We start from the raw sequence: 27901 nt of genomic DNA on the forward strand, positions 1-27901 counted from the left end.
GTTCTTTCGTTACACCTGATAAGAAGAGACAGAAGACGTGTAAATACGACCTAGATAATTTTGACCAAGCAGTACTTCGCAGAACTGTATATAATTTTTATGTAACTGAAAAATGTGTCCCTACAGTGGAAAAAATACTAATAAAAATGCAACAGGACATTAATTACCAAGGTTACAATGCAACTTTACAGAAAATTTTAAAAAGGTTTGGTTTTCGGTGGCGAAAAACTAAGTCTCATTTTGATTGAAAAGTCTGATATACGACAGAAGCGAATTGAGTATTTGAGAAATATATGACCCTTTCAGAAATGAAAATCGTAATATTGTGTACATGGACGAGTCTTATGTTTTGTTGTCCAATGTGCAACAGAAATCCTGGAGTGATGACTCGACGCACGGCCTGTTGACACATGTTTCTAAAGGACAAAGACTAATAATGGTTCATGCTGGCAGTGAAAATGGTTTTGTCCCTAATGCCTTAGTGATGTGGAAACCTCAACAGGCTACAGGAGACTACCATCATAACATGAATCAACAAAACTACGAAAAGTGGGTAAAAGAAAAACTTGTACCCAATATTCCTGCTAATACTGTTGTTGTTTTAGACAATGAACCGTATCACAACATCAAGATAAATAAGTCGCCAACATCTAACTCGACTAAACACGACATGCAACAATGGTTGCGAGAGCATGGTATTCCTTTTGCAGATGACATGCTCAAGCCAACACTTTACGCATTTATTAAGCAGCATAAGCCGAAGCAAACCCTTTATTCCGTAGATGAAATTTTGAAATGTTACGGGCATACAACACTGCGTTTGCCACTATATCACCCTGACTTAAATCCCATCGAAAATATATGGGCAAAAGTGAAAGGCAAAGTTGCATCGCACAATGTAACATGTAATTTACAAGACATAAAACAGCTTGTAACTACTCAGAGTATTTACAGTTATTATTTGTGTCATTATTATTATTATTATTATTATTATTATTGTTATTATTATTATTCATGTTTTATATACATATTATTTAGGTGATATTTAAATGTTATTGAGTTCTAACAACCCAGGATACACTTTTTGATTTAATGTTATAATCCATACTCCTAGGCTTGTTTCTATTTGATCTACACATTTCCTTGGGATAGTATTCAGTTTTATTACAGTTCATGAACCAAGCATTATGTCATAGACAAAATAACCAAATCCACATCACTAACTTTGCTGTGTTGAGTCTTCTTTGTTTTTCGCCTGGGGTTGCTACAATAAGGATATTAAAGAAAAGATGGCCGTGTACGGTGGAAAAAGAATGTAATAGTCGACCATGGTGAAATGAGCTAAGGCATGGTGCTAGTTTGTGTGTTCTTACATATCTCGGCGTTTTACATGGACGATAGATATTCTATCTTGTGATATGCATGGCTTGCTTATTTATTAAAATTTCATCTATTCTAACCCGCCCATGTGATGTCTTGATGAATGGTTCCTGCCTAAACGACCTACAACATGGGTCGTCGACAAGCCAACGTCTAGACCGATGATTAATCTGTCTTCTATTCGGTGAGACCGTTCCTATTACTTCAACTTTTCAGATGCCGACTGGATTGGTGGAGGCCTAGTTCCAGAACAACTATAGCCAGCCGTAGTCTAGTAGTCCATTCCAGCATACGCCTCCTAGCTGCAGTCCACGAGGGAACTACCTGGTGGTCCTGAAGAAGAACTCCGAGCTTCTACCGACTGAGAATCGTGTGATGTCCCTCCCCAGTGATGTGTCTACTTTATATATATATTTTAGGAAAATTACCCTATTAAAATGTAACATATTTGCGACGTTAACAGTTTTAGTAAAAACACTGGGTTGTTAGGAATCTCACCAACAAACACATATAGTTAATTATTTAAGTTCGTTTAAGGAATTAACATATTAGTGTCAGATTGGTTATATTATCTAATCTTTCATATATAGATTCTGTGACACCCATTCTTAAATACAATAATTCCTAACGCATATTAGTAATTTATTATTTATACTCCTTACAGTCACAAAGTAAAACACACTGGAAGATTACATCACAACCTTAAACATATTTTAAATGGAACCCATCATATTATTGACAAAATTAGTATATCACTTTCTGTAAATTCTCATTATCTTGAAGAGTAACTATGAAACGTGCTGGTTAAGCTACCGGGCATGCTTAGAGAAACACAGCCGTAACACACAGCAAATGTTAAAACTTTATTAGCATACATTCGGAAAGTATATATAAGATTACAAGCTCTGCGAAGAAACATTTAATAGTATGGGGGCAGACGACTGGAGACCATACTGGAGCACGTGAAAAAACTTGAAAACGAGTACTACGACCAGGATGCACGTTTCGACATAGAAATTTATCCCATTATTATTAACCTAGGAGGTGTGGACAATGACAGCGGCAGTGATAGTAGTGATGACGACTGTAATACGAGTTATTCAAGCGACGAAATGGAAGGCATCGCACCTTTGCCAGCGAGCAGCGAATAGATCAGGTGAGAAGTCAATGTTTTTAGTTACAATATAGACTCGATGGTTGCCTCCCCATCTTGTTCCCTCCCTCCTTTGACGCACCCCCCACTAATGTAAATCTGTGACGTGTCCCAAGCTTCTAGATATTCTGCGCCTACTGTACTATTCAATGACCCAGCACGACAATCCCATTATTCCTGCCTTGGCTGCTGTTGTAGCTGCATTTGCAACTGAAACTTGACTTCTTTGTTGAAGTCAAATTTTTTGCAGTGTAGAGCTTCCTTAAGGAATATCTGAGGGGGGCAAGATGTGGAGTGTCAGGACGGTGTGGAAGAATCTCGCACCCCAATTTTTGAATGCCTTCTTATGTTATCTATGCTGTATGCAGCCGTGCATTATCGTGAAGCTAAATCACACCGATTTACAAACATCCATGATGTTTAATGTGAATTATAGGCGTTAATTTGTTTTACGCATATCAGCGTAATATTTACTGTTAATTATTCGTTGGTCTTCAAAAAAATTGCATAAAATAGGGCCTTGAAAGTCCCAGAAAAGTGTAAGCATCACTTTACCAGCTGATGGCTGGCTCTTGAATTTTTTCCACATTGAAGAACTTGTAGGTTTACACTCAATGCTTTGTCTCCTCAACTCAGGTTCGTAATAGTGAATCCATGTTCCAAAAAAAAAGTTTATTTCTCAGTGGAACATCGAGCTTTTAAGCGTTTTAAATATTTATTGACTTGAAGCCTCATTTCTTTGTGAGTATCTCCGTTGTCTCGGCACCATATCACGCAGGTTTTCTTGTATTGCAGTTTATTTTGAATGGTGTTATGGACAGTTCCAACACTTGGAGACACTTTTTCAGCTATAATTTCAACAGTGTTAGTTCTGATGTCTTGGATTATCGCATCAGTGCGAGATTAAAAGGAGGAAGATGCATCTTCTACTGGTCGACCACTTCGCTGTTCATCACCGATTATTGCAGCCACTTTTAAATTGTTCTACCCACTTGTAAATGTTTGAACGGTTTAAACAATATGGCAATAATATAACAATTTAAATATAAGGTTTGTATAAAATACAATGTTCATAATAATACTTCTTAAGGGTATAGCAGACTCAAGACCATGTGTGGTTCATAGTCACATCTGCACAAAGCAGTCTACTCACTGGTTCATCCAACTCCTCCTTGATTGGCGGGAAACCCAGCTCGCTCGGCTCCTGCTTCACACAGACGTCTCCATCTGCCGGCTGAAACAACAAGACATCACTCAGCATATGAATGAGCAGCCTTAGAAGACTCTTGCATGTCACGAGGCGACACAACATTAAAAGAAATATATTTCCATCTCATGTGGTTCCACTATTACAATAACTGCAGGCAGGTTTATGGATGGTAAAATGTAACTATGCTGTAGCTTGAAGTAGCTTGGCTTCTGGGTTGTAGCCGTGTTCTTGGCGAATAATTCACAGACGTTTCGGTCGTCATTGCAGTCACCATCAGGGAGCAGTTACCCCACAGGGATGCCTCCCCTTTGTTTCTACCTTTTGTGAGGCAAGGCAACTTCTTGTCCAATTAGCTGTCATTCGATCGTCGTACCAACAGATCACGTCATTGGCAACCCGCTGAACCTCTTTACAGAAGTGTGACGGAATAAATCACGTCTGCTGGTCGGGACCAGGCCCATTTGTTTATTTTGGAATTTCATTAACCAGAAATTTGACCCCAGGTGTCAGCGTAGGCCAAGGGTGACTGTGATCAGTCTTCAGGACATTGTCCCAAAATAATGTACTTCACTTAAAAATTTAAGTGATGTAATCAGTTAATTTTTTTTATAGAACGATGGATTTTATGTGAAATGAAATCATGGGTAACTGAAACTGTATTAGTGTGCAAGTTGTGTCCTACCGCGTATTTTTTTTTGCAACGAAGAATAAAGCAAAATGCTGCTTAAAAACTCTATTTTACAAACAACTAAATATAAAAACTTTCATTGCAAATGATACTTAATATAAAATTTCAAAGTCATTGTATACTAATATTATAAATGTTTTCAAGTGTATCATGTAACTGTTATTATTCTGGGTTGCTTAGCAGGGCCAACTTGTAATGAAACAATAGTACATAGAAATAGGGACGGTGAAGGGGGGGGGGGATGGGGGGGGGGATGGGGGGGGGGGGATGGGGTGGCTATAGTTAACATTTTGTACTGACTGACACCCTTTAACAATCCATGTACATCAAATTACGTCACGTTTCTTACCAAGTCTGTGTTCAATCGATTCTGGCAGAAATTGACAAGTTTTATAAATTAATATAAATTTATTTTGATAGCATATGTCTTCCGAAATGAAAAGATATCCATAAAGAACATATTCAACCACCTACTGTCACCAATAGAGGACAAATTAAGTAAATTTTAACACTGATTTTATACAGGGATAAAAGGAATTTTCATTAAAATGGTAAAAACAATGCTAAGAGATAAAATGGCAAACTGAGGAAATGTATGAAAATGAAGTTAAATAAAACATTAAATTAAAAATTATGAAAAAGGTTACTAAAAAACATCAAAGGCATATTATATTGTTCAATAGGCCATATTTAAAAGGAAAAAAATCATAAATTGATTTTAAAACCATGCTGGTATATATTTTTAGTATTTTTATAAGTACATCACTACATAGTATAAAACAAAGTCACTCCCCGCTGTCTGTCTGTCCCTATGTATGCTTAGATCTTTAAAACTAAACAACGGTTTTTGATTATGTTTTTTTTTTAATAGATAGAGTGATTTAAGAGGAAGGTTTATATGTATAATACATGCATAATATAGTAGAGAAACACTGATAACTTTAGAGGTTTCTAATGTGAGGTCATAAATAAACACATTTTTTTTGCGCTTACATTGCAAACGCTGCCTGAACCCTACAAGATAGATCAAAATAATGTACTACAATATTGTACACCTTAAAAAGGTCTACAAAAAAGTCCAAGATAGTATATGTCTATCTCTTAGGGATAACCCACAACAACCATTTTTTATCCTTTATTTTTTACAAGAAATAATAGCTTATTTACGAAGCAATTTTAAGCACACTTTAAATACACTTTAAATATATTGTGCATTTCATATATATCAATATGGCCTTTTACAGCATAATATATAAAGACATTCTGTAGTATATTTAGTATCAGCATTGAACCCGTGCGAAACCAGGGCGGGTCCCTAGTTTAATCATATATTTATTTTCACCACAATAGCTACTTTGATAATTTTATTGGATAAGAATTATTTTTATTTAATTATTTAATAAGTACATTCAATTATATATGTATTTTTTGCACATAGGTTACATTAATAATCCAAGTACACAACGTCCTAAAGTTTCGTTTTAAATTGCTTTTGAACAGATTTCACATACTGAGTTTTACCATAAATAATTTTTTGGTTGTTGTGTCAAATTTCTTTTCTTATTCCTTTCAAAGCATCATGTTTCTTGCAACTGTCCCTATATTCTGTGTCATGAACATCCCACAACATTGGCCTCCATTCATAATCCCTTACAACACTCCTCGGCCATTCTATCCAAGCCAGTGAACTCACAAATTCTCATGAATTGCCTGACATCTCAAAATTGAAAGCTCTTGAACTGAAGCTATAAATATCTGAGATAAAAGTATTGTTTTGAATATGAGTTTATACCTGGCACCAACTTGCAGGCAATAACACTATTTCTCCAAAAATAAATGAAAAAAAATACTTAATTTTTTCTAGCACTTGTTCCATAAACCAGTCTGCCCAAATTTGTAGTGCAGTATGAAATAAAAAAAAAATCAAACAATCCAATTACATTTAAAACTAAAATTATTCAAGAATGCTTTGAATTGTTCAGATCACGTTCTCTTAGCCGGGTCATACAGATTCTTAAACAACTTGGTTGCAGTACCTTGAGTACCACTGCTAACAATAACAACTGGTTACTATTTGGTTTGCATCAGTTTGTAACGACCCAGGTTACTGCCCTCCCCACTTGCTGCACAGTTCAATTAACGAGTTATTAAGTTGTCTCATATTCAGTACACCTATCCCTCACTTAGCACGTCTTCAGATTGCGCAGATTCATTTAGCGCGATGTGAATTTTACTGCCCCAGTCTTGAATAGCACGTCTGTAAATTTCAGTTAGCAAAAAATCTCGGCAAGCAAAAAAAAAATTTAAGCACTACACCACGAAGTCTGTTTCAACTTCTGTAAATAACAGATGTGCCGTGGGATACACTTAGCCAAACATGGGGAAAGAGATGTGCGCGCAGGTCTGTCTACGCTATCGGCAGTTGTACAAACATCAGCTGTGGCAAGTTAAATTGTGGCTATGGAGTATAAGGGACTAAATGTTTTTACATACGTGCGTATGCCGCCGTGCCGTACCATTGTCGCCTGGCTACAGATCAGGCAGTGAACTGTCTAGCCAGTCGCAGCGAATTCACTCAAACAAAAGCAACGTCTGCCCATTCAGCTGCCGGTATCTGTACGTGCTTGATCACTCATAGTCATAATGCATTGTGTTCAAGTATTTGACACAAAACTAGAAGTATTACGGCACACAGATTGTCATGAAGGCCATGCTTATGTTGATCGCACATTAGTTTCAAGCGATTCAACTGTGCAGACAATCATACGAGATAAGGACTCTTATCAAAATTTTATATAAGTCTGATGCTGTTGGTTGTACTAGCAGGAATATATTTGACATTAGATACCGGAACAGAAATGAACTGATGATTTACATGGAAAAGACTGTTAAATGATTGTTGCAATGCAAATATAATCATTGGCAAGGCAGGATTGGTGTGAACAAGGTGGTGGTACATGAATAACCACTTTAATTTTTGAAAAATTAAAATGTAACTATCCGGACAATAATATCGGTTTCACTGTCAAAGGATGGCTTGGAAAGGTACGCGACGTGAGTTGAAGGTCACGCCCAGGCGGGCAAATCAGCCAGCTGACTGACGATAAAGTACATAACCACATATCTCTCGTTACGAGGTGTCGTATTTCTCATACAAAATGTGATGGGATGCATATAAAGATTATTGGTGAGACGTATTTATAGTTGAATGTTATTCTATGCATTTATTTTACGTAAAGTATATTTTCCCACACAATTTTGACACACATTAAATAAATTAGCCTTGCTATTTATGGAAACTAATGCTTCAGAATACTCGATTTTGAATAACACGAGTATTTTTAGGAACGAATTAGTTGTGCTAAGTGAGGGATAGGTGTACTCTGGTTTAGTTTTCTGATACCATTTAAATACCAGCTTTTCGTACTATTTAAGAAGTATTCCTGTGTTTGTCATATGTTTTATTTTATTTTTATTTATTTTATTTTATACACGAACAAAATTCAGCAATAGGCCGGTTTACAATTTACTCGTGTTGTTACACTACATTATAAAAATAAAACACTTTTACACTGAACATTGGGACCACACTATTGAATACAATAAATTAAGATAGCTTAATGAATAATATAAATGAAGAAAAAAAACACTAAAAACTATTCCAAAAAAAACACTTGGAAAAATGAACACATGAATGTAAGGATTCGTAGCTATATAATACAATATGATTTTAAGTTACAGATTTTCAGCCACTAGATTTTTTTTTTTGTTTATTTGTGTGGCCACATTTTTTTTATGTGCTTTCATACATTTGAGTTTTTTTAAATTCATAAATGAATGTGAACATAATTTCCTTGATTTTTTTTTTTGCCATGACCCTTTGTTTAAACAAACAGGTGCAATAGTTTGCCATGTCTGTAATAATTATAGAGAGAGAGAGAGAGAGAGTTCAGGAGTCGTGAGAAAGGACTAGGAAGTTAGTTGAAGTGATGTTCGCGTGCACCAAGAATGGCTGATGTTTTTCCATGTATTTTTGTGATTGGGTGGTGAGGTCACGCACCTGTCACTTCCTTCGCGACAAGAGGAAGAAACACTAGATTTGTTGATCGAGTTTAAGTGATGTAGGATTGGTAAAGTGCTAGCAAATATCTACATTACACAAGAAGTAGACAAATCTAAATTATTATACAGTGTTGTCGGAGAAGAAGAGGGGAAGAAGAGGGGAAGAAGAGGGGAAGTGAAGGAGGAAGGGAAGTAGGTGGAGCAGGTACCTACCTAGTCAGCAAGCGCTGCTTGCCAGTCGTTCCGCCAGCTGTTTCATTTAATCAAAATTTAATTGGCGTTTGAATAAGTTGTGGCGGTATTTCATTTTGCTTTTATGAAATGTTAGTTTTTCATACCTGAAAAAAAAAAAAATATATTTTTTCCTCCAAATTCGCGTATAGGCCCCCTCCCCTTTTTTGAGTCAAAAATTTGGAAAAAACAGGGGGGCCTTTACACGACTAAATCTGGTAATTCAATTCAAATCAAATTTCAAGTAAGTTCAGTCCAAGGGCGGATCCGGAATGAGACTCAAGGAGGGGCCAAATAATTTTACTTTATTTAGAATCGAAATACCGAACAGTAAGTTTAGTATGGTCTTAATTAGCTTGCTGCTCTATTTTTTTTCAGTGGGTTGGAAGCTGAATAATAATTTTGTAGTTCTTATTTCATCTTGCGCATTTGATTTCGGGTTCAAAAACGTCCTACCAATTATATATAGCACTGCAGTAAAATAATACTTGAGCGATTTTGGAAAACAATGCTTAGGAAAATCATAAATTATTCAGGGTTCAGGAGAGCGGGGGTGCAGGGGGCATGCCGCTATTGCTCCCACTCTGGATCCGCCAATGGTTCAGGCCGTGTTATCTCTTCCACGGATATATGTTGCAACTAAAAGATAATCGCTTTAATAGAGTGAGATATTTACAAAACAAGTTCCAGGTTATACTCTAAAAATTATTTTGTTTATGTTCGGACACTTCGTGCCAGTATTCTCTTCCCATCTGGGCGGGGTGAGCTAGCGCAAGGAGGAAAAAGAAGCCTTACTGTCACGTGTCACACAGGTGCAGACTGTGTTCTAACTGGTGTCTTGAAGGAAAGCCAGAAGTGTATGTCACTCGTACTTGCATCAGATACATTCCATGCTTTACCCTCCCACTAAAGCTTCAATAATTTTTTTTTCGTAATTGGTTGGGTTAAATTCTTGATAAAATGGGGATTAAGGTATAAAGCAGATGCAAGTTGTCCCCCACAATAATGTTTTATCACAAGTTACTGTATTTTATCTGGGAAATATTTGGCTGCTATGATTTCCAAGGTTCTAAATTAGTTCTTAGTTCTTGGTTCTTGTTTAACTGCTGAGAACATAAACAACAGAGGACTGAGGACCGGGTTTGAAACCATCTGTAGTTCACAGTCCTGTTCACTCAAGTCTACTCACCTGTTCATTCACCGACTCCTCCTTTATTAGAGGGAAAACTATCTCACTGGGCTCCTGCTTCACCATCAAGTCTTCATTCGCTGCCTGGAAGAAATAAAAGGCATCACAAATAGCAGTAGTGGCCTCAGAAGAATGACATTTACCTGTTACAAGGCCAGGAAAATAACATGTTACTTTCTGCTGGGCATTTAACCAGAGAGACAAGAGCTAAGATGTTTACACAGCAAAAAAAAAATTAATCAGAAAATAGTGTTCTAGAACAAACGTTCCTGTATTTTCCTTGAAAAGAGTATTTTAAAATTCTAACTGGTTTCGAAATATTAACCATTTATAGGTTTTAGAGAGAAGGCTTGATTGTGCTTGCAATAATTATGTAAACTTATTTTGAGGTTTCTTAATATAGCTGCGGGTAATATTCTTAAGTTGCGGCTTTTAGTAAATACCGAAAATGGTACGGTCTGTGTGTTTCGGAGCAGTATATATTACATATTTATAATAGTGAGTGAATGGTTGTTTAAAGAATGGTTGTCTACCCTATAATACGTGCTATAGAAGTTGTTCGTGCCAGCAGCAAACTTCTGTGAAAGTCGGAACTGCTACGGCCTTGGAATGGACTGGTGCGAGATGGTTCCTACACTACTTGGTAATACCTAAGCAACCATTAAAATAGTTTACAGTATTTTTAATGTAGCTATACTTAACCTAACAAACCATAAAAATATTTTTAAGTATTTTTAATGTAACCAACCTAACCAAATTGACCACTATCACATCACAAATTTGTAATATTTACACCCAACATAGATGAACGCAGCCTTGAAATGGACTGCTGTGAATGTCAGGTTTGCCTATTGATATGGATGTGCATCAATGCAGGTGCATCAATGCACAGGAATTATAATTTTAGTTATATACTGTGGTTTCTCAGAAACAATTAGGAATTTAGAAATGCTGTTTTAAAGGTATCAAATCGAGGAACTTTTTTTAGTGTTAGAAAAAAGGTATCAAAATTCTTTTAATTCATGACATAACATTACCTAGCCTTTACTATCTTCTACGCGAGTTGGCCCTGAATGTCATCATCAGCCTACTGTTTACTTCAAACTAGCTGGTTTATAAACAAACAGGGATGTTTCATGTCAGCAGGTTGTGACGAGGTCCAAAACTTTGTCCCATCGTTTTTTACAGTATTTATACTGTAAACACCCTAACCTTACTTACCCAAACATTGTCGTTACCCTGTTTTTATAAACCTTAACTAGCGTATTCACTCATTTTAATGGTAAATTACCAGTAAACTACAAACTTTAAGTATTTCTAGAATTCGAATAGTTTTTGGCAATAAGCCTTACCAGCCTCATTTGTGTGTCTCGGAATAACTAAATACCACCCGTAAACACCTCACAACTGCACAAATTTTAGTCTAAACGCCAGAAGAGTAGAGAATTTCCTTATTCACAAGTAAACCTAATTGTATATAAATTGCTTTTTATAGAAAAATTTATTGGTAAAAACAGAAAAAAATATATCTTAAATTTTTTTTAATATTTGCCTTTAGTAAACAACAAACAGCTAGAATTATCAAAAATTGTGCTTGATATAGAACCTAGAACGCATTCTCCCATAGAGTATGTGTTTAAATTGAAAGCGAATTATGCATAGGGATGTAACAACGCTCTTAAAAACATCGATATTACGAAAATCGATGTTCAAACGAAAAAGCATCGATGTCAAAAAACATCGTTCTGACAACCGATACATCGATGTTTTAACCGATGTTTTTAAATATCAGGAAAAACATGCCAAAATGATTTAAATTATAGTATGTAGCCAAAAACCATAACTACTACAGGTTCCTGACAACAATATCCACAACCCATTTACAGTCATGTCTCATGCAGAACAAAAATAACATGTATTTAAAGCAATTGAAAAAAAATAGGGGAAAAGCATGAAGTGTATGTTCAGGTTCAAAATTTAACATTAATTTTCTCGATAGAGCTAGCGAGACAGTATCGGTACCAATCAATAGCTTGTATGTACAACAAGCTATGAAATTGTCCTTAAAGTCTCGCTGCTTTTTCCTTATATTTTTCAAAATTTTAAAGAAAATTCTTATGTAAAAAAAAAAATTTTAACAGTATTTATTTTTCCCAAATGATTTTACACATATTAAAGTATACTGGAAAAAAATTTATACTGAAATCAGATAAATAGTTCAGTATTTACAACATTTTTGATACCTACTTAAATATGTAGGTTTTTATAGTAAGCACTAGCAGACCCAGCCACGCGTTGCTGTGGCTGAGTGATTTAGAAAGGATTAAAAAGACAAAATTTAACACAGATTAACATAACATTTTCAATTATATTTTATTATTAAACACTCTGTTTACCTCGTACAATATTTTTGATCTGGGCATTGTTGAGATTCAATTTTTTTGGTGGCATTTTACTGAAAATAACAATTAAGTTAGTAAAAATTCAATCAAAATGAGAGAGAAAAAAGCAAGCACTTAATACATGTATATTTTTGTAATTTTTATAAACTTAGATTATAAAATTTGCAGGAAAGGTAGAATTAATTAATACTTACAAATTTGATGAACTCTGATTCTCTAACTAATATTATTTGCTATATTTTTATTAATTTTTTTTATTTTTTTTATTTTTTTTAGACTACAGCCCCTCCACGCTGAAGTCAGTCTCACACAGCCGAAGTGTTTGTGAGCCCTGCTAACCAAATGGGAATGATTTGACTGAGGGAATTGATGCGTGCCAGGTGGGACCTATACGCTTAATTTGATAAACTGAGTAACTGCCTATGCTGTCTTCACTCTCCTGTGAGGGAGGGGGAAGCAGCTGGCGACGTGCGTCTGGCGCGGTCAAGCCTGCAGGAGTGCGGAATTTGCACCCCGACAGCCTATGGGGAGTAGCAAAGGGTAGACAACAGTAAACCAGCGAGCGCACTGGAGGAAACCTGTTGCCTGTGAGTGAAAAGTTAACGCAACCGAGGGCCCGAAGGGATAGGAAGCGGATGAGGGCGAATGGGATCTGTGGTTCTCCCAGATGGGATTTCTGGAAGAGCCATTTTGAGCACGCCATGCGGCATATGCGCTCGGCAGGCACGAGCGAATGTGGCAATTTAGGCCTCGGCATCTCGAGGGCGGCAGGAACTGCTGGCGCGACCTGCAACTAAAAATCTGTAGATTGAGAGCTGAAGATAGATATAAATAATTGTAAACACGTGAGAATAAAACCAAAAATAATACAAAAAAAGCGAGGTTACGTAGTAATTACATTGATCAACGAAAATGTGTACAACATGGAGAAAAATAGAATTTGAATTGAAACGTAGCGCCATCTATGATATATTTATGTCAGACAGTACAACAGTTGTCTGTAAAAACTTATTTAAGACGCCATCTGTTTGAGACTTATGAAACTTACGATTAATAACACCAATCAACATTGATAATCAGTTTATTATTAATTATAAATTATTAAGACCATTAATCGAAGTAAAAACTATCCTTTCTCTCAAGTTGGAAAAAATTACACATAAATGCCAATTTTCATCGAAATCGGTTGACTTGGTGAAGAGTTCACTGGAAACAAACATCAGGACACTGGATTTATATATATTAAGATTGACAGTTAAAACAATTCTTAAAAACTAAATATCATAACGTAATGTTTTTTTATACATTCAATAAATATTCATGAAATGATAGCCAAAATATTATAAAAAGCTAGGGTAATTTTAATGATGAACGATGTCGATGTTTTTGGACTTTTCGTCGATGCATCGGCGATGTATCACTCTTCAAAACATCGATGCTAACATCGATGTTTCATGAATGATACATCGATGTTTTCAAAACATCGATGTATCGTTTGCACCCCTAATTATGCAACCTTGAATTGCCTGGAAAAAAAAACTAGCCTACCTAAACAATTAAAAATAATAGAAAAATTCAAATACACGGAAGGTATCCGAGATGTGACATTCCAAGGGTATCCGATTGATTTCCTTAAGAATTATAACTTAATATCGAGCACACAATTAAGTCAAACTACATTTTCCAGTTTATGATTGACATAGAAGTCGTTAATTCTAATCAATCACAGCACAAAACACATGGTCGGCCATTGTTCGAAATGGAGAAGCAGGTTTGAAATAGGTTATTGACAAATAAGATATCTAGATTTCGAAATGGATGATGATTACTAATGACAAATATACGAATTCCAACCCAAAATACTGCCCGCTCGGTCCAATAATAAGACATAAACTTCCGGTTGAAAGGATCCGGTTTGTTGTGATTGGTCGCTTCCCTAAAGTCTTAACAAAAAATATAAAATATAACAATTTCTGTTAAGTCTTAAGTCATCATCTGGTTCGCACACGACCCGTCAAAATTCACACACGACAATCATAAACCATTCCACTAGTTTACATAGAGTCATATGGTAAGTACACGACTAAGTATTAAGTCTTAATTCTTAATTTTCAATCGTAAAGCTGGGTTTACGATTGATTTCCTTAAGAATTATAACTTAACATCGAGCACACGATTAAGTCAAAACTACATTTTCCAGTTTATGATTGACATAGAAGTCGTTAATTCTAACCAATCACAGCACAAAACACATGGTCGGCCATTGTTCGAAACGGAGAAGCAGGTTTGAAATAGGTTATTGACAAATGGGATATCTATTTTTCGAAATGGATGATGATTACAAATGACAAATATACGAATTCTAACCCAAAATACTGCCTCGCTCAATCCAATAATAATACATAAACTTCCGGTTGCAAGGTTCCGGTTTGTTGTGATTGGTCGCTTCCCTTAAGTCTTAATGAAAAATATAAAATATAACCTGACGTCCCTCGGCTTCAGGTCCCCGTTTTCCCGTTGAAATAAATGTCCTGTTATGCCCGTACTGCCCTCGTCGGAGAGGTGTGGGTCCAGGCCAACGTGGCCGGGACCGGGAAAGGCGGGACCTGGAGGGAGAGTGAAGTGATTGCGAGGAATGTTGGTAGGTTGTCGCAAGCAGAACACTGCATTAACGAATTTCACGAGCCGTCTTTTATTAACGCTTATAAAGTCCTGCCGCAGCCTGGCGGAACCGTCGCGGAACAAGTGCCCTACCACGGCGACACGGACTCCCTGATGACGGGGCGGTTCTCAAATACGTTTCGGCGCGAATCGTAAAGTTTATTAATGCTAGGCTGACCCAGTGAGAGAGGGCCCGAGGACGGAGCGCTGTACATACGCGGCCCGTTACGTAATGTTCCGTGGACGGCGAAAAGTTCAGAGACTCGTAGCACCACGTTCGCGTTGTAGAGACTGCCCGCTAGACACGTCTCCCGATGACTCGTAAGTTAACAATGCTAAGCTGATTCGCGGTGGCAGCTCAGCTGCCGTGACCGACTGCGGACTGAGCGAACGTTCAATCCCGAGCGCAACGTGCGCGGCTCGCGGAGCAACGAACACGTCTGTCTCCGCTCGAGACCAGGACGCGACTGCCTCTCCCCGCTCGCCCGCGGGCCGGCGCCCGCGGGTGGCGGGGAGGGAGGGGAAAATCGGCTGGCGTGGGAGAGAGCTCCGTCCCGCGGCGCGCCAGGCTGCAATTACATACTACGGCGAAACACTTCAGAAAAAGTTATTGAATTATTTACAAAGACATACACGAGACATTAATTACACAGCGAACTTGCACAATGAATAATAAATAAAATAAGTTAATTACACACATTCAAATCCCTTAATCGTTTACAAATATATACACACTGAAATAAAAGATAAAGTCACATAGAAAAAACACTCGTTGGCATGCTAGGGCGCACGCGGGTGCGTCCCTGGCCGTCGCACACACTGGGGTTCACTGGGGGGGAAAACAGGCCCCCTCAGGCCCGCGTCGGTGGCCAGGTACGGCCTCTGTATCTGGGAGGGTACGACGACTGTCGTCATATGCCCCCCCTCTCCCGAGGCCATCCTGGCCCCCGACGCCGACCTAGACCGGCAGCCGCGTCCGCGTCCGGCCACTTGTCTGGTCGTCGGAGCTCGTCACGTCATTCCGTCCGGGTCGGGCAAACTGGGGCAGGAGCTGCATCACGCTGCAGCGTAACCCCCCGTCGGTCGTTTGTCTTACGTCGCGGGGTTTGCGCTGACTCCCCCACTCGTAGTCCCGGAGGTAGTGGGGGGCCGTCTTCTCACGCGTGGACCGGCGCAACGCCGGTCCCCTCCCCGCGTGAGCGGTCATCCTCGGCTCCCCGGAAGGCAAGTCCAGGACCACCTGCTGGGCCCTGTCGACATCGCCCTCCCCACTGAGGAGCCGGACCGTTACCCCGTCTGTCACGTCCTTGCTCACGTCCGTCCCCGTCACCCGCCGTTCCCAGGAGTGGACGTACCTCCGTCCACGTCTCTGGGTAGGCTCCGGCAACGTCACCACTGGTTCACTCAGGTCGACCAGGTCGCCCTGAGCAGTGTTGTCATGTGTTACGTCCTCGATGAGTGGTCCATCAGTGTCGTTGGCGTAGGCGCTGATGTCATCAGGCGGGAGCACCCGGTCCACGAAGCGCTCCAGCTCTGCCATGCTTGCGCCACGCGGACCCCTTCCGACCCTTCTGACGGGCGTCCGTTCCCCGCCCCCTCTTGCCAGTTGCCAACCACCGTTCCCCTTTTGCTGTCCCCCCGTAGGAGGCTGAGTCGGTGTCGTCGTGGGGGCCCGTCCATGTGTCGTGCCCCAGGTGTCGTCGTCCCTGTCAACGTTCCTGCCAACCCCCCGCAGTGACTTGGGGTGGGCGTGTCCTCGTCGACGTCCCTGATCCGGCTCCGGTGGCGTCACCACGGGGTCACCGAGGTCGACCAGGACCCCTACTGCGACGTTGTCATCGGTCCTGTCCCGTGTGTCGTCGTCCCTGTCAACGTTCCTGCCCACCCCCCGCAGTGACCTGGGGTGGGCGTGTCCTCGTCGACGTCCCTGATCCGACTCCGGTAGCGTCACCACGGGGTCACCGAGGTCGACCAGGACTCCTACTGCGACGTTGTCATCGGTCCTGTCCCGTGTGTCGTCGTCCCTGTCAACGTTCCTGCCCACCCCCCGCAGTGACCTGGGGTGGGCGTGTCCCCGTCGACGTCCCTGATCCGGCTCCGGTGGCGTCACCACGGGGTCACCGAGGTCGACCAGGACCCCTACTGCGACGTTGTCATCGGTCCTGTCCCGTGTGTCGTCGTCCCTGTCAACGTTCCTGCCAACCCCCCGCAGTGACCTGGGGTGGGCGTGTCCCCGTCGACGTCCCAGGTCCGGCTCCGGCGGTACCACCACAGGGGCGCCGAGGTCGGCCAGTACACCTTCGGTGACGTCATCCTCGGCCTCGTCACCGTCCACTGGTCCGCTGTCGTCGTGGTCGTACTCGTCGTGCGGGTCGCCTATCAGTCGAATGTCGTCCCTGTGCACCTTAGTTGTCCGTCCATCGGCGCGACGCACGAGGTACGAGGTGGTGCCCAGTCTGTCTACGATCTCCTGTGGCCCCGCCCACTTAGGAGCCAGACTGGCGCAAAAGCCCCGCTCGCCAGCCGACAGGTGATGACACTTAACAAACACCTGCTGGCCAGGCTCTAGTCGTGCTGGGGGCTGGTGCGTCTGCGGCGTACGTCTAGTCAGGTAGTCAGCTTGGCGACGTCGGGCGTCTTCGCGCAGATCGTCCGTGGTCATGTTGTGCAAGTCGGGGGTTGCGCGCGCTTCCCCGGGCAGGGCGAGGTTCCGGCCCTGCACCAGTTCAGCGGGGGAATGGCCCGTGACCGCGTTCGTCCGACGGCGCAGGGAAAACAGCAGCGTCGGCAGGTGCAGGTCCCACTTGGTGTGGTCCTCGTCCAACCGGATGCGCAGCTGAGTTTTAATGTCCTGATTCCGCCTTTCGGTCGGATTCGCGCGCGGATGGTAGGTGGGCGTCGTGTGATGCTCCACCCCCCAACCCGCGCAGGACACTCGCCAGCTTCTCCCCGTGAACTGCACCCCGTTGTCCGTCAGCAGGACCGCGGGGTACCCGTATCGCGGGAAGAACTCGCGCTCGAGCAGGGCAATCACGGTGCCGGCTTTCACGTTTGGTACTGCGAACGCCTCCGCCCAGCGGGTGAAGACATCCGTGACCACAACAATGAATCGCCGACCACGGGACGTGCGAGGATACGGCCCCATAATATCCACCGCCACAGTGTGGAAGGGATTCCGGGGCCGTCGTGGGACCTGTTGCTCCTTGCCGTCGGGTCGCCTGGACTTCCGCTCCTGGCAACGCAGGCAGGCCCGCACGTAGCGTCTCACTTCTGCCGCGTCGCCAGGCCAGCGGAACGTCCGTCTGACCTCACGCAGCGTCTGCTCCGCGCCCGGGTGTCCCGCCAGGGGGTGGTCATGCAGGTAGCTCAGGACCCAGCGCCTGGCCTCGGGCGGCACGTGGGTCCGCCACCCCCTCGACCTGTGAGCCCCCCTGGTCTGGAGCACCCCGTTCAGGCTCCGGCAGCCCGGTATCACCCCCTCCCCACACTCTGTCAGTCGGGTCCGGGTGTCGGGGTCCCGGAGTTGCGCCGCGTGGACCCACGCCAGCAGGTCAGTCATAGTCTCGGGTCGCGCGTCGGGTGCAGGAGCAGTGGGGCTTGTCAGCGCGTACAACGCGCACGGTCGCGGCACCGAGTCCTCTACCCCGCGCTCACGCTCAGGGAGGAGCACTTCCTCCCAGCCCTGGTCGTCGTGGAACTCATTCTCAGGGTCCGGATTCCGGGACAACTCGTCGGCCAGCTGATTTTCACGTCCAGGAATGTGCTCGACCGTGAACGAGAATTCCTGGATCAGCATGGCCCACCGAGTGAACTTAGACTTCCGGCCCTGAGCGGAGTCCAACCAGCGGAGGCATTGGCTGTCGGTTCTCAGCGTGAATGAGCGGCCCTCGACGTGGTGACGGTACCTCTGTAGGGCCCAGACCACCGCAAGGCACTCTTGCTCATTCACGTGATACTTCCGCTCAGCCTGCCCAAACTTGGCGCTGGCGTACTCGATCACGCGCCTCTCGCCCCGGTCATCCATCTGGTACAACACCGCCCCCATCCCCTCCTGACTCGCATCCGTCTGGATGAAGATGGGGCGGCTGGGCACCAGGCGTGAGAGCGTGTGACAGTTCCTGAACCGGCGCTTCACCTGTCGCAAGGCCTCGTCCGCGGTGGGGGTCCACCGGAACTTAGTCTTCGGCGACAGTAGGTCCGTCATCGGGGCCGTCACCGTGGCGAAGTCGGGGACGAAGGACCGCAGCCAGTTGAGCAGCCCCAGCAGCTTCTGGAGCTGCTTCCTGGTCTTCGGTGCCCCCTTTCCCTCTATTAGCTCCAACTGCTCAGGTCGGGGGCGGCACCCCTCCGCCGTCACTATGTGTCCTAGGAACTCTATTTCCGTGGCCCCAATGTGGCATTTCTTTGGGGCGCACGTCAGTCCGTGTCTGGCCATACGTTCTAGCACCAATGCCAGATGGTGCGCGTGTTCCTCCCACGTCCTGGACCAGATGATAACGTCGTCCAGATAGGCACTGGCGAACTCACCAATGTACCCATCCAGAACACGTACCATCAGGGCCTGGAACGTGGCAGGGGCGTCCATGAGACCAAACGGCATGGCGCAGAACTGGTAACGTCGACCGTCTGGTGCCGTAAATGCCGTCTTAGGGCGGTCCTCCAGACATACCGTAACCTGCCAGTAGCCTGATTTTAAGTCTAGTGTCGTGAAAATAGTGGCGTCCCCCAGTCCTGCCAGTGCGTCTGTGATATTGATCTGCAGGGGCGGGGCGGGAATGGTCAGTTTGTTTATCGCCTTGAAGTTTACGCAAAAGCGTAGACTTCCGTCTTTCTTGGTGGCCAGCACCACCCGTGAGTTATACGGGGAGGTGCTGGGTTCCACTACCCCGTCACGTAACATCTCGTCAATTTGAGTCTGTATGGCCTCCCGTTCCCGGATGCCAAATCCGTATACCTTCTCAAAGGGAGGGCGGTGCGGTACCATCGGTATCCGGTGCTCCGTCACGTTTGTCCGTCGTAGCCGGTCCGCGGCCGCAAATACCTGTGCCTGAGAGGTGAGGACATGGTTGATGACATCGACGTACTCCTCTGGAACACCGTGCTGAAGGTCTTCTAGGCGAATGACCGACTGAGGGGGACTGGGGGGAACCTGGTGCACGCCGTACACCGTCCAGCGCCCCTGGGTGCCGAAGTGCATCCGGCCAGCTCGTACTTCCACGGTGGCGTCGACCTCGTGCAGCCATGGGACCCCCAGAATCAGCCCCTCGCGGAGCTCGGGGACCACCCAGGCCTCGACGTGGCTAACGTGACCAACGAATCTCATTGTTACCTGAGTGATGCCCCCTGCTGCAACGACGGCGTCCCTGGTGGCCAGCTGCACCAGCTCCCTCCGCGGTGTCACTGCCTCCGCTCCCACCAGGTGGGCCGCGATGTAGGTTCGGCTGGCGGCGGTGTCCACCAGGGCCAGCATCTCCCGCCCGTTAGCGTGGACAGGAATTCGCAGCAGCTCCGGCTCCTCGGGGCCGACCTGCCCCAGCTGTGCAGTCGTCTGTCCCCCACCGCCCCCGGCCACCTGGCCGTCCGGGCGTGGGGAACTCGCGGCGAGGTCCGCGGCTCGCTCCGGCGCCGACGTGTTGACGTTCCGGTGGTCCACCTCGTCGACGACAGGTCGACGAGGCGGCTGGTCCGGCCCTGGTATAACCGGCCTCAGGGCCGCGGTGGTGGCGCCGGCAGTCAGCTGTCCCTGCACGGAGATGGCCGGCGGGATGCCTGCGCTGATGCTCTGGTTGTCCGCCCCGTCGACGGCGTGTCGACGAGGCGGCTGGTCCGGCCCTGGTACACCCGGCCTCAGGGCCGCGGTGGTGGCGCCGGCAGTCAGCTGTTCCTGCCCGGAGATGGCCGGCAGGATGCCTGCGCTGACGCTCTGGTTGTCCACCCCGTCGACGGCGTGTCGACGAGGCGGCTGGTCCGGCCCTGGTATACCCGGCCTCAGGGCCGCGGTGGTGGCGCCGGCAGTCAGCTGTCCCCGCAGTTGCCTCGGCGTGGGGACAGCTGATGAGGAGTAGTCCCGTTGTACCCTGCTTCCCGGCGGCATACAGGACGTTAGTGCGGTAGGCGCCGGTGGTGGTCGACGTGTTCTGTCAGTTACTGGGACTGCCGGTGGCTGGCGGGCCGGGGAGCGGCACCCAGTTGTCCCTCCGCCCCCGGTCCTGCGTTTCCCGCCTGCGACGTGTTGCCTTCGCGCGCCTCCTCCCACACGGCTCTGGTGGGGCAGAGGCGATGCCAATGGTACGCGTCCGGGCAAAAACGGCATCGCGGCGGACGTTCATCCCTCTCTCTCGTATCTGTCCGCTCGTGACGTCCTCCTCCTGTCGCAGCTGGTTCCGGGTGTTCCCTGGTGCCACCGCGGTCTGTTGTCCTGCGCGGTCCCGCGCCGCCGGCGTAGCTCACCACGGCCAAGTCACTGTCCGTGACCTCTGTGACGGTGACCCCCCGCGGCCCCGAGCGAGCACGGGGAGCTCTCGCGCCCCTGAGTGCCGTCCTCCACTGCGACATGTCACGTTCGATCACGCGGGCGAGGGCCACGAACTCCTCCGTGTCACGACCAGCAACCGTCCTCATGAAGGGGCGAAACTCTGGCAGCAATTGTTCGACAATGGTTGGCAACGCCGCACTCACGTCCCCACTTGTCCCCAATCGGCGGAACATGCGTAACTTCTCGTAAATGAACTGCTCTGCACTCTCGTCCTCCTCCTGGTTTCGGCAATAAAATGTCCGCAAACACATTGCCCGCGCCTGATCGTTATCAAACCTAGTTTTGACTTGGCGTACAAAATGTCCCCACTCGGTATCAAAACTCCCGGCCATTGACCACCAGTTCCTTGCCTCACCGCGGAGCTGTCCCGCCACTCGCGGCGTCCACTCCGCCCGTCGCACTTCGTACAGTTTTAGGAGGTGTTCACACTCCCGCAAAAACTCCCGCGGGTCCTCGTTGTCTCTCCCCGCAAACTCTGGCAACTCAAACTGCGCGCTCACGTACCGCACTACCGGCCCATCTGCGTCCGCGTGCCTGTCCCCCTGTTCCCGATTACTGTCCTCAACTGTGCTGTCCGTGCTGTTCGCGCCCTCGGCCGCGCCGCCGGACCCGCACACCTCGTTTTTTACGTCCATTTTCGCGGAGTCTCCCTCCTCACACAAGTCCGTTTCGAAACTGATTAGATCGTATCTTTCTTGTCCCGCCTGTTTCCACGCCATCCTGTCCTCCTGTGCTACTGATCCGCGGATCGTGAACACAATCTCCCCCAGTAATACAATACGATCCTCCCCAGCGCGTTATCTTCAGTCCGGGATACCGCTGCACCGCCGTCTTGTATTTCTGTCCCCCACGACGCGCTATCTCTCGCCGAAACGTCTCGTGTTCGCGCCGTTCCCGCGCTGCGTTATCTCCCGCCGGCGCGCCGGCGCGCCGTCTCGAATTCGAGCCGCTCCCACGCCGCGCAGCCGCACCTGCTTCCGTTCTGTCCTGCACCTGCGCGCTTGCGTGCGCTTGCGTGCGCTTGCGTATGCTTACGGCCACACTAGTTGGGCGCCAAATGACGTCCCTCGGCTTCAGGTCCCCGTTTTCCCGTTGAAATAAATGTCCTGTTATGCCCGTACTGCCCTCGTCGGAGAGGTGTGGGTCCAGGCCAACGTGGCCGGGACCGGGAAAGGCGGGACCTGGAGGGAGAGTGAAGTGATTGCGAGGAATGTTGGTAGGTTGTCGCAAGCAGAACACGGCATTAACGAATTTCACGAGCCGTCTTTTATTAACGCTTATAAAGTCCTGCCGCAGCCTGGCGGAACCGTCGCGGAACAAGTGCCCTACCACGGCGACACGAACTCCCTGATGACGGGGCGGTTCTCAAATACGTTTCGGCGCGAATCGTAAAGTTTATTAATGCTAGGCTGACCCAGTGAGAGAGGGCCCGAGGACGGAGCGCTGTACATACGCGGCCCGTTACGTAATGTTCCGTGGACGGCGAAAAGTTCAGAGACTCGTAGCACCACGTTCGCGTTGTAGAGACTGCTCGCTAGACACGTCTCCCGATGACTCGTAAGTTAACAATGCTAAGCTGATTCGCGGTGGCAGCTCAGCTGCCGTGACCGACTGCGGACTGAGCGAACGTTCAATCCCGAGCGCAACGTGCGCGGCTCGCGGAGCAACGAACACGTCTGTCTCCGCTCGAGACCAGGACGCGACTGCCTCTCCCCGCTCGCCCGCGGGCCGGCGCCCGCGGGTGGCGGGGAGGGAGGGGAAAATCGGCTGGCGTGGGAGAGAGCTCCGTCCCGCGGCGCGCCAGGCTGCAATTACATACTACGGCGAAACACTTCAGAAAAAGTTATTGAATTATTTACAAAGACATACACGAGACATTAATTACACAGCGAACTTGCACAATGAATAATAAATAAAATAAGTTAATTACACACATTCAAATCCCTTAATCGTTTACAAATATATACACACTGAAATAAAAGATAAAGTCACATAGAAAAAAACACTCGTTGGCATGCTAGGGCGCACGCGGGTGCGTCCCTGGCCGTCGCACACACTGGGGTTCACTGGGGGGGAAAACAGGCCCCCTCAGGCCCGCGTCGGTGGCCAGGTACGGCCTCTGTATCTGGGAGGGTACGACGACTGTCGTCAAACCATTTCTGTTAAGTCTTAAGTCATCATATGGTTCGCACACGACCCGTCAAAATTCACTCACGACAATCATAAACCATTCCACTAGTTTACATAGAGTCATATGGTAAGTACACGACTAAGTCTTAAATCTTAATTCTTAATTTTCAATCGTAAACCCACCTTAAACCCTCCTTTATGTGACATTTCTAGGGTATCCGTGATGTGACACTCATAGCAACGAACTATTAGCTGGCTAATAGGCATTGCATATTATTTTATTAAAAAACATTTTTTTTATTTACATACTTTATTTTCTTGCAACTAGAAAAAGGTTAATAAGTGCAGCACTATACAATGTTCAAGAAATGGCACAACCCCATACAAATAAAATTTTCATTTTAAAAAAAATGAAACTCTAACGGGCTGAGTTCTCTGGTAGCATCATGTGAAGTGTTATCTCTACTTTAATAAATCAACTTAGGTTTGGAGTTATTTCTTACATTAAATCACATTTGCATACAGCCACATGGCCAAAATCCCTTCCCCCCACAAAGCTCATAGAGGCAAATACTTAACCTTTGCTTTAACCTTGATAGAGCCCAAATGGGAATCAATGGTGCTCAACTAGTGTCGCAACTGAACTAACGAAATTCAGAATTTCGAATTTCAAAGTATAAATACTATTCAATTTTTAAAGTCCAAAGAATACACAATAGAGCATGTCCAGACACGCAGACACAAGATGCTGGCATGAAAACACACATTAACGATGCGAGATCAGATATCAGTGCACCTAATAAGTATCATTATGCAGCTTCACACCATGGGAACATCTGACTCTTCCACCTTCGTCGCGGGTGAAGCATAGCTCACACGAATACAACTTCGGCATGATGCGAGCCTAGTTGGGTCAAACAGACTAACTAGCTCACTCCTTGTCATTTCGCGATCATGCTATCGTCCACAAGGGCAAAAAATGTATGGACACAGGTTCATCAGCTGGGAAGGAGGTGAGGTGGTCCTTCCTACCTGTCTGAACATTGTCAGCGACTGCCTGACACTCCACTCAGGCCGGACAGCCGCGAGAGACAGAAATGCAGAGTGCAGCAATGTGGCAATCAAAATGGAAGAAAATTGAGCAATGTGTTTCATTCCACACAGTGAAAGCAGATTGTTAGAAACGCGGGAGCAGGTTAAAGTAGTCAGCTGGAAATTGCAGCTTATCAGGGGATAACAACGTAAGATGTAAGACAGTTGACGTCTGCGAGGCAACGAATTGCTGTTGACAACTAGGGGTGGTTAATGCTTTTGTAATTCGGGATGATCAAGCACTAAGTATGTACTGAGACAAATGAATTTCTATATTTCTTTAATGGACTTTCATGTGCAATCGCTGCACGAAATGTTTAAAATAACTCGATCACGATCAGCCATGTCCATGATGCCTCGTGTAAGTGGGTTGATTCGCTACCAGAATTTGCGTGACATACCTATGAGTATACAAGAAAGTTTCTAAGAGTTTGTCGCGACTGCTAGATGCAAATCTTCGTGCCGGAGGACCAGTTCAACTAGGACACCAATGGACCTTTGCGAGATATTGCATGGACATTTGGGCGGAAATTGGCGAGTACTATGCCAACTAGGGATGAGTTCTTGACACAGCTGGAAGTACGTTTCGACGGTCCGTGTGTGATGCATCCGGAAAGCACGAACTGTTCTGTCAAGGCTGAGGGAGAAAGTGTGGTAGTGTTCATTTATAGGAAGGTCAGATTGCATATGCACCTGTGACAGGCAGGGAAGTGTTTTACTTCCTATTGGTCATCATTGAGTTAATAGTGCCATAGTGTAAAGGACTAAATGAGATCGTCACCATCGCGAGGTACTCAGAGAAGGATACAATAGCAAATGTCCCTCATGGGCCCACCATAACCCTATGCTCCAACCCCATCAATTAACCAGCGGGCAGGGCTCAAAGTGGAGTGATGCAGACCAGGGCCGGTGCAAGGTAAATTGGCGCCCTAGAAGAAAAACCTAAATGCCCCCCCACCCCCCTCGGCCGGCACACTCCAAAAAAATTTTCCTTGCCTCAAAATACATCACAAATTTCGTCAACAATGAAATATAAGCAGACTTGTTTTTTTTTTTACTTTTTTACTTATTACAAATCATAAACAGGTCACTGTGGACATTAAATAATTACTTATATCAATATAAACATTCCAAACAGTTACAAAAATCCATTTTCGTCTAGTTTCAATAATCGTTAAACATATTATATGAGCTGTTATGTGTCGTGCTGTGCCGCCCCCAGCTACTTGGCGCCCTAGGCGATTGCCTAGTTCGCCTATATGGACGCGCCGGCCCTGATGCAGACTTCCTGTGCATCCATCATGCTAAGAAGAGAACCAAGAGAATTACCGGGAAGCCGAGGAGGATCAGCCACAACAATGTCAATACTGTCCGACGGTGGAGAACTGGCAGGCTGCATGTTTAACAAGTGGATGATGCCCAGTAGGGGGCAGCAGATCTGCTGACCACTGCCCAAACTTGACGTGTCCCAGCAACAGTGACCGGTACTGGAATAGCTTGATGTGGGGGGTGAAAACCCCCCGGGGCGTGACGACCTCAGTTGTTATGGCCGAACAGTTCCTGCAGCCGGGCAGAGAGGGGCTGCGGCCTCTGGTCGCAAGGTGGGTCGCTCCCTGAGTAGGGTGCCAGAGGTCGGTGAGCCGGGGAGGTGGGGATTTCGACCAGAATCAGGGTAATATGGGGTTTGATGGGCGAAAGAAGGGTTCGGGGTGTGGGGAGAGCGGGGACCTGGTTGGGAAAGAGACCAGAGAGTAAGGGATAGGGGAGAACTGATAGGAAAGAATGGGGAGGTAAGCAGGGCTCGGCTCGACCAAAAGAGGTTTGCTGGTGAAGTAGCCCTGCTGGTAGGCTTGCAGCTGCACCTCCTTGCCTCTCGGATGTTGGTGCTGTCGGAGATGCCTGCGACCTGCCCTCTTGCTAGGCATGGTGAACCAGGAAGAGGAGGGAGGGAAAGGTCCTAGAGCGTATTCCCGAAAGGCTGCTCCAGGGGGGGAAGTCCTAGAGCATAATCCTAGAAAGGCCAACCAGGGGGAAAGTCCTAACGACAGAGACAGAGAGCACAGAACAAGGAGGGAAATATAGAAGTGCGACTCTTACAGTGGAAACTGAAACCATGTTTAATGCAACATGTGTCGCTATCTGTTGGACGGGCCCATAACTACCAGCAATTAAAAAATTGGAATAGTGGTTCTCATACAATTTTTTTTAGTTTTTTTTTTTAAATGGGAGACACCCCTCCCCCCCCAGGGTCCGCCCTACCAAAAAATTCACTCATTTTATAAATAATGAGAGGTACAAAAATATTTACATATGGAGGAGAAAATTTGATTACATTAAACAAGAGAAAAATATATTTACAGTATATTACATAATACGGCACAGGGCCCCTTCCAACAATTGAGTCCTTGGAGGCTGGTGGTGATGTGTGGTGGTGTCTGTTTTCGTTGGTGGTGAGGGTGGTGATGATGTGATGGTGTGGTGCCGGGATCTGCATTTCGGTGTGGTGGTCAGGTAGAGAGTGGTGCAGTACCATGGTGTGATTGGTTCCGCAGTGCTTTCTCGTAGCTGTGCTGGTCCCCAGGGTTAGCCGCCGGCCCTTCCCGCTGGGTCGATGTCGTCCTCATCGGTGGAGTCCTCTGCCTGGAGATGATCCGTCGTGAAGAGCGGTCTTCTGTGGTGAGGTGAGTTATGGGGGAGGGAGAGCGATCTGTCTGATGAGGGAGTTGAGGCTGTGGGAGCATTAGTGGACGAATTTCTTGGTGGTTTTGGAGATGGTGTCGTGGATGTGGGGAAGACTGGTTTCATGTAAGAGTTCTTGCCGGGGAGTGGTGCGGGGAAGCCCCAGGATCAGTTGGGTGGCAAGGAAGTATGTCCTGGTGATAGATCTTAGGTTGTAGAGGGATGAGGGAGACAGGGTGGGACAGGCGTACGTGAGGTAGGAGATAACGTGGGTGGGATAGACAGTGATTCTGTTCTGGAGGGAAGTGCCGGAGGTGGGGCGGAGGACTGGGGCTAGTTGTCCCATGACTGCTCTGGCTTTGGCATGGATACTGATGAGATGCGGGAGGAATGTGAATGATGCGTCCAGTGTGACTCCCAGGTAGCGGATGGTTGGTGACCAAGGGATGGTGTGTTGGGTGATTCTGGGGGGATGGTCATGGCATGGGT

The 27901-nt window shown here is 45.9% G+C and overlaps 1 protein-coding gene across 13 annotated transcripts in view; it reads right to left on the reverse strand.

Moving 5' to 3' along the window:
- LOC134541305 (gastrula zinc finger protein XlCGF57.1-like) overlaps positions 1-27901 on the reverse strand; it is a 531604-nt gene that overhangs the window by 289161 nt on the left and 214542 nt on the right. For 8 of the 13 annotated variants that reach the window (XM_063384636.1, XM_063384637.1, XM_063384639.1 and 5 more), the window contains one exon: positions 3687-3767. In XM_063384636.1, coding sequence (XP_063240706.1) covers positions 3687-3767 — 81 coding nt within the window. Of the gene's footprint in view, positions 1-3686; positions 3768-9913; positions 9998-11265; positions 11553-27901 lie in introns of those variants that run through there. The other 5 variants (XM_063384643.1, XM_063384664.1, XM_063384646.1 and 2 more) reach the window with 5 other exon arrangements.

The sequence above is a fragment of the Bacillus rossius genome, chromosome 18, assembly GCF_032445375.1.
Source record: "Bacillus rossius redtenbacheri isolate Brsri chromosome 18, Brsri_v3, whole genome shotgun sequence".
NCBI lineage: Eukaryota > Metazoa > Arthropoda > Insecta > Phasmatodea > Bacillidae > Bacillus > Bacillus rossius.